Here is a 7,500-nt window from a genome sequence, read left to right on the forward strand (position 1 = left end):
CATGCACGACAACCTTTGCAATCCACTAAAGGGTATTCCTGTTTAAGGAAAATAATCTACAAAACTAAATCGTCTCGACAAACACCTACGACGTCCACTAATTAGTCAAGTCAAGGAAAATCGCAACATCTGCTATTTCCTCCTTATCTTTTTCTCCTTGCTGAATGTCCGTGCATGGAGCGTGGCGAGGAGGGCGCCACGGTGATGCAGGCACAGGCGCGCATGTCCTCAGACGTGTAGTGCCAGGAGTCGTCGGGGTTTGTAAGTGCGTGCGTGCTTGCGTGCGTGCGTTCACCGCTGACAGTACATTGCTCAGCCTCACTCATTCATATCCCCATCTCTCTGCACCTCTCCACTCAACCTCACGTCTCCTGATTACCTTCCCTGGTCTCGACATTTCATACTTGCTCATGTTTGCTCAGGCATTTACTAAACAAAATCACACTGTGTATATATAATGAATAAGCACACTGAACTAAGATAATAATCAATAGTAATCGATACACCTTTACACGCTTCACTCACAAACCTTTCTTAGATTCAAAATGAATATGCACCTTTAAGTCATCGTGATCGCTCAACCACAACGAAACTGCTAACAAAAATAAAACTAAAATCGCAGCACTCTGTTATCCTGCTGATATATAAACATTTACAAATCAAATCAACATATAGAATGAGGATGCCTGTTGCCATGACAGTGCAGCCGCCACAAGTGCATCTCGGCGGGTGCTCTGCCATCGATTCTTCAGCAGCACATCTTCGACACAAATGCAACAGAAACAAGACCATAGAGCCATCGTTCACCCTTCATCCACATGCAGCTTTTACCACCAATCACTCGGCACTATAAGCTACTAACACACAACGTAATCAGACATTACAAATGTTACCTTCTGTCCGACATATGATTTCAGATAAGCCTAGAAAATGCATGAAATTTCAAGTCACTTCTAGTCGAAGAATGGTAGAAAAAATATCTAGATCAAATCAAAACCGCTGATATATTGAAGTGCGAATAATACGTTTCTCCCCCTTAGGCAAAACTTCTTATGGCATTAACTTATGAAGACAAATAGGTGAGAAATAGTTTGAATGCCGATCGGCTAAGCTTTGCAGTGTCCATATTATTCAAATATTGCAATCTATTGCAAAGGAGACGTCCTCGTCATCCCAGGTACAATTTATAATTATCTAAAACTATTAAGATCGTCGGTTTTGTTTTGTTTCTGTCCGTTTGTGTGCGGGTGTGTGTATTCACGAACATGTGCGTTACGTGTGCATGCACACATGCTTGTTCATCAAAAATATTATAATTATTCATACATTACCTGATATTCATTTTAGAGTTCATCGAGCAGATGTTATACACATTACATTTTCTGGTTGTCAAATCATGTAGATCTGTCGCACAACTGCGTCCACAATCGTCTTAGCGACTTGGACGATATCTGTTTTTCTGAACACACTCGCAACGCTACCTAATGAAGAAAATGTCTGCCAGTCATCTGCTACTTGTGCATCTGTCCAGCAAGTGAGATAATTTGTCACTCCCTACCGATCATTTTTGAAGGCCTCACAAAATGTATGGTCTACTGTAATACCTATACAGGAAAAACACCACTGCGCAATTTCGTTAAGAATCACCGACGTGAAATATTCAGCTACAGGCGTCTGTCATTTTTTCACTGTTCAGATTTCAAACATTGGGTCACTAGAAAAATACAAGGGAGTCGAGAGAATAATCCGTAGCTAGAAAGGGAAGAGGGTCTCAAAGAAAGGAAACAAATTTTAGATAATACTTACCGTCCTCGGGGTCATCGGGGATAGGGTTCACCCACTTGGATATACGCAAAGTTCCTGGCTGGCGTCGGGAGTGTCGCACGTGGCCCGGGACCTGCGACGAAGGACTCTCCTCCGTGAAGGACCCTCCCTCTTCGGCGTACACTGCGCCCTTCTCCCCATACATCCCTTCTCCCTGGAAGGTCGCCCCTTCCTCGGCGTAAGCGAGTGTCTCCTCATGATACTGGGGCGGTAATTCCTCCTGGTAGTGCATCTGTGCCTCGCCCCGGTAAGGAGAGCCGCCAGGTCTTGGTACTTGATAGCCCGGCTGTCGAACAACGGGATCAGGAAAACGGGGCGGTCTTACTGTGGACTCGACATAGTGATGGGCCCGTATCACAGGGGATGGAGGAGGCGGCTGGCCCATTGGGGGTCTATGGTGGGACGGCAATCCCAAAGGGGGTATATGATGCGGCGCGTGTACCAGCGGAGGCCCATGGCGAGGAAGCTGTGCCATTGGAGGGCCGTGGCGAGGGGGCATCATTGGCAGACCATGGCGTGGGGGCGGTGGGCCCTGTAAAGGAATCTGCTGCCCTACAGGGGGCGACCCGTGGGCAAGAGCTTGCCCCGGGGCTGGACCTCCGGCTTGTGCTGGGGCTTGAGCTCGGTAAGGCTGTTGCTGCAATCCTCCAGCAGGTCTGTGGTGCCCAGGGTTAGGATTTGTGCTCGGGCTCGGATTAGGGTTTGGGTTGGGATTAGGGTTCGGGTTTGGGTTCGGGTTTGGGTTTGGGTTGGGGTTAGGGTTGGGGTTCGGGTGAGGGATTTCTGAGGTTACCGTCTCTTGTACTGCCGTTAGTGGCCGTCCCGCTGAGCCATTCTTTTTGCCATGAGGCTGACCTGCAGGGTCAACCGTGGAGTATTTGGCCGGGGTGTGAATCTCGCGTGAGGCATCGCCCGGGGTCGAGTCCGGGGGCGGCGGAGGTATGAGAGGACTCGCGGGCATCTTGGCTCCCTGGTCCGGTGCCTCAGGAGGCTCTACAGTTCCCTTTGTGGGCGGCGGCAGGTCCTTGATCGAGGGCGGGGGAGGTGGGTGTCCCCCGCCCTCAACTTCACTTACGGGTCCCGCTGGGCCACTTACGCTGCCGACGGTGTCTGTATCCCCCGAAGTAGCGTGTCGTACGTTCTGCATGGCCCGGGTGTCCGGCCCCAGGGAGGTGCTCACGCCGCCGGTTCCACTCCCCTCGTTCGGACGCAACACTACTGGCCCGGGAAGGTTATGTGGGGGCAACACCGCGTACCTCGCAGAACACACGATGCACTAACAAAAAACTAAAGAATTGTCCAACACATGCTTGACATGGCTGCCAGCAACGTTTTCTACAATGCTCGACATTCAGTTTTCGACTCCCACCAAAGGATTCGACGCCAACCTTGCACAAAAGTCCTCTAGCGTGTCCAAAGCATCGAAATTTATATTTCATACATCTAGAGCGCTAATCTGAAAGAGAGAACACGAGTTTTATTTCGGTCACACATCATGTAGCGGGAGAGCATTTGCTTGAAGCGGAGGGAACAAATAGGCGAGGAGGTATGGTGGGCACTACCACTCTGGCAGGTCGCCACCTCGACATTCCAGCAGCGGCGCGCTCGGCCCCCGCTCGCGTCCCTCCCGGTGGCTATCGTGTAACAAGTAACAAAACTGGACTACTTCGATACCATTGGCTTATATATGGTATTGCAATAAATAAATATTAGAGGTAGCATAATTTCAACGTAGTTGTCTTAGATACAGTTTCCCATCGCGGCGTGGGTGTGACGGACGTAGGATTCAAGGAGCACCCGTTCCCACACCCCGTCTCCATACCCGACGGGAGGATATGGTTATTAGAAGGGAGGAGGAAGGGGAGGGGGAGGGGGATTAACAGCGGGTGTGCAGGTGTACCAAGTCGACGGCGAGAGAGACTATTGTAGCTATAAAAAATATCGTACGTGGAAGAATTTAAGTTAAGAGGGGGGAGAGAGAGAGAGAGAGAGAGAGAGAGAGAGAGAGAGAGAGAGAGAGAGAGAGAGAGAGAGAGAGAGAGAGAGAGAGAGAGAGAGAGAGAGAGAGAGAGGGAGAGAGAGAGAGAGAAGAGTGAGAGAGAGAGAGAGAGGGAGAGAGAGAGAGAGAGAGAGAGAGAGAGAGAGAGAGAGAGAGAGAGAGAGAGAGAGAGAGAGAATCTAGCTCGCGTGGGCACCATGGAGTATGTAGAAGAGTTTGGAGCAGTGTGTATGCCTCGGTGGGAAAATGCTTGGTTTCTGAGTCAACGGAGGCGGGGTGTACTGTGGTGTTCGCTGGGAAGAGGTGGGCAGAGGAAACAGGAGAAGGGCATAAATAAATACGTCGGGAGAGAGAGAGAGAGAGAGAGAGAGAGAGAGAGAGAGAGAGAGAGAGAGAGAGAGAGAGAGAGAGAGAGAGAGAGAGAGAGAGAGAGAGAGAGCGAATGAGAATGAAAGAGGGCGAATGAGAAAGAAAGAAAGAAAGAGAGAGAGAAAGAAAGAAAGAGAGAGAGAGAAAGAAAGAGAGAGAGAGAGAGAGAGAGAGAGAGAGAGAGAGAGAGAGAGAGAGAGAGAGAGAGAGAGAGAGAGAGAGAGAGAGAGAGAGAGAGAGAGAGAGAGAGAGAGAGTAATAAAAGACCATTCCCAGAAAAAAGTAAGATAGAATAAAAAAAAAGAGCAATGAAAATAGACAAGGGTCTTTACCGCGCAAAGCAGTTGCAAAAGCGAGGCACATTAACAACAGCATAAAGACTAAACATGAGCAAGAGATAACAAACATAACATCGAAAGCAGCGCGACTTCCAATTGTCAGCCCCGACGAAGGCGTGGGAGGGCGTGGGAGGATAGGAGCGAGGAAAGAAAGATCAGGGAAGAAATGAAAAGAAAATACCGACAACCTATGTCTACGCTAGACGCCATAATGTCATTATATAGAGACTTAGTAAGAATAAGCATTAGGCAATTGAAAGAAGAATCATTTTCGCTCGTTCTTGACATCAACGTGAAGTCATAATGACAAATCCTCAACCTCCGCCCTTAACTCCCCCCCCCCTTCCCTTCCCTTCTCTTAATACGACAACATGACGCAGCAACACCCATCCATTCCATTGTATCAAACCATTCTTCAATCAACACGTAAAAATGTCAGAAGGACAATAAAAATGCCAAACGCTTGTCTGTAAGTCTTAACAGTATAAAAATAAAGGACGTGATCTTAAATATTAGTAAAATAACAATTGAAAAAAGAGCCAGCTGGCGATCAAGGTCACACTACGAGCTTGTGGAGGATGACTCACTGTAAGACAACGTTGAGAGAGAGAGAGAGAGAGAGAGAGAGAGAGAGAGAGAGAGAGAGAGAGAGAGAGAGAGAGAGAGAGAGAGAGAGAGAGAGAGAGAGAGAGAGAGTGAGCGAGAGAGAGAGAGAGAGAGAGAGAGAGAGAGAGAGAGAGAGAGAGAGAGAGAGGAGAGAGAGAGAGAGGGGAGGGGAGAGACGAGGAGAGAAGAGAAGAGAGAGAGAGAGAGAGGAAAGAGAGAAGAAGAGAAGAGAAGGTGAGAGAGGAGAGAGAAAGAGAGAGGAGAGAGAAGAGAGAGGAGAAGAGAAAGAGAAGAAGAGAAGAGAGAGAGAGAGAGGAGAGAGAAGAGAAAGGAGAGAGAAGAGAGGAGAGAGAAAAAGAGAGAGAGAGAGAGAGAAAGAGAAAGAGAAAGAGAGAGAGAAAGAGAAAGAGAGAGAGAAAGAGAAAGAGAGAGAGAAGGAGAAAGAGAGAGAGAAGGAGAAAGAGAGAGAGAAGGAGAAAGAGAGAGAGAAAGAGAAAGAGAAAGAGAGCGAGAAGGAGAAAGAGAAAGAGAGCGAGAAGGAGAAAGAGAAAGAGAGCGAGAAGGAGAAAGAGAAAGAGAGAGGAGAAAGAGGAAAGGGGAGAGGGAGAGAGAGAGGGGGAGAAAGAGAGAAGGAAAGAGGGAAGAGAAGAAGAAGAGAGAAAAGGAGAGAGAGAGAGAGAGAGAGAGAGAGAGAGAGAGAGAGAGAGAGAGAGAGAGAGAGAGAGAGAGAGAGAGAGAGAGAGAGAGAATATGAAAAGTCACATAAAGGAAATAAATAGGTCGAGAGCACGGCAGAAGGACAGTTCGGGAGCAATGCACTAGACAAAAAAAAGGACACGGAAAACGGGACGACGGCATCAAAGAAAGTGACAGACAGCTACAAGGAAGGAGGGAAGGGGGGAAGGGGGAGAAGTAAAAGGAGCATACGATGTCCTCCTCACCCCTCCCACCCCACCCTTCAAAAAGGAGTGACGGCATGAGCCAAGTTTATCCCCAGCACGAGACCCGCCCGGCCACCGCGTCACCGGGCAAATGTCCCTTTACGCAAATGAAAAGTGGAAGAGTCCGTCTGATGAGCCAAGACCCGCGGCGAGTGACAAGGAGTCTCCTGATACCTGCACTGGCACGCGGCCATCGTCAACACGCTCTAGTAATGCTCCTCCGGCCCGATCCCTCCCAATCTCTGGTCCAGTCGGCGATCCGGCCCTCCCCTCCCTGCCCAACTCCCCTATTCTCTCTCCGTGGCTCGCTCACTCTCTCTCTCTCTCTCTCTCTCTCTCTCTCTCTCTCTCTCTCTCTCTCTCTCTCTCTCTCTCTCTCTCTCTCTCTCTCTCTCTCTCTCTCTCCTTTTGTCTTTCCCTTTCCCCCTCCCCTCCCCCCCTCCCCCTTCCCTTTCTCCCTCTCCTTTCGCTTTCCTCCCTCCCCCTCCACCTCCCTTTCCCTTTCCCTATCCCTCTCTCTCCCTCCTTTTATCACTAGTTCTCCATGTTTCCTCTCTTGCATCCACTCTTTGACCGAACGAACGACTAAGAGATATTTCATCAAATAACACCTATCACGTAACATTAAAACGTCAATTTCCCAGCATTCGATCGCCGAGCTAAAAAGATTCCAGAATCCAGCCTTCTTCCGCCTTTAAAGAAAAGTACATACATACCTTTACCAAATTCATCTTCCCCTCATCCTTCTCTTTGCCCCACCCTTCCTCCCCTTAACCTTAACCTATACCTCTCTTCCCCTGCATCCCATCCCCTTTACCATTATCTTCCACTCTCTCCCTCCCTCCCCCCTAATCCCCCTTTTAATTCTTGATGGCCGGTCAAGAGTTGGGTGATGTCAGAACAGCCCAGGGTTTATAATTGGTGACATTGGTGGGTCTGACTGTTGATAAATATATAACCGCCGCCCTTGGACAGACCCATCTCATCCTCGCCCTCTCTCTCCTCCTCCCACCTCACCTTCCCCCTTCCCACGTTATCCCCTCCCCCCCTCTCTCTCAGGTTTTTAAGATAGGTGTGAGGCTGTGAATGAGTGAGTGAGTCAGGGGCTAAGGCACGCCAGCGAGTGCCACACTTCTTACTCACGCAGGCCCGGACCAACCAGCAGTCTCACACAAATACGTTTCGCCAAGTAAACAACCACATTCTTTGAAAGGACACTTCGCTCTGGCCTGCCTGCGTGGGAGGTAGGGCGATTGTTTCGGCCGAGTACTTTGCGCATTTTGCGCCCAGTTTGTTCAAACGGTTTGATTCATAGAGGGAGATACGCGGTTGAATCAATCAGTTATAAGAAATTTAATTAATTATTACTAAAAAATCTCCACAGTTTGCGAAGACAAAAACCATGTTCGCAAACAAGAAACAA

General features: G+C 48.9%; 1 protein-coding gene across 4 annotated transcripts in view; it reads right to left on the minus strand.

Moving 5' to 3' along the window:
- Window positions 1–7,500, minus strand: part of LOC122258290 (transcriptional regulator protein Pur-beta) — a 204,817-nt gene that overhangs the window by 78,548 nt on the left and 118,769 nt on the right. The window contains exon 1 of one of the 4 annotated variants that reach the window (XM_043024110.2): window positions 1,807–3,275. The exons of 2 other annotated variants lie outside the window; for them this stretch is intronic. In XM_043024110.2, the coding sequence (XP_042880044.1) occupies window positions 1,807–2,971 (1,165 nt within the window). In that variant the 5' untranslated portion in view covers window positions 2,972–3,275. Of the gene's footprint in view, window positions 1–1,806; window positions 3,276–7,500 lie in introns of those variants that run through there. One more of the 4 variants, XM_043024109.2, reaches the window with a different exon arrangement.

Source organism: Penaeus japonicus, unplaced genomic scaffold (genome assembly GCF_977035675.1).
Source record: "Penaeus japonicus unplaced genomic scaffold, GWHDUDI00000001_assembly GWHDUDI00000002, whole genome shotgun sequence".
Classification (NCBI taxonomy): Eukaryota; Metazoa; Arthropoda; class Malacostraca; order Decapoda; family Penaeidae; genus Penaeus; species Penaeus japonicus.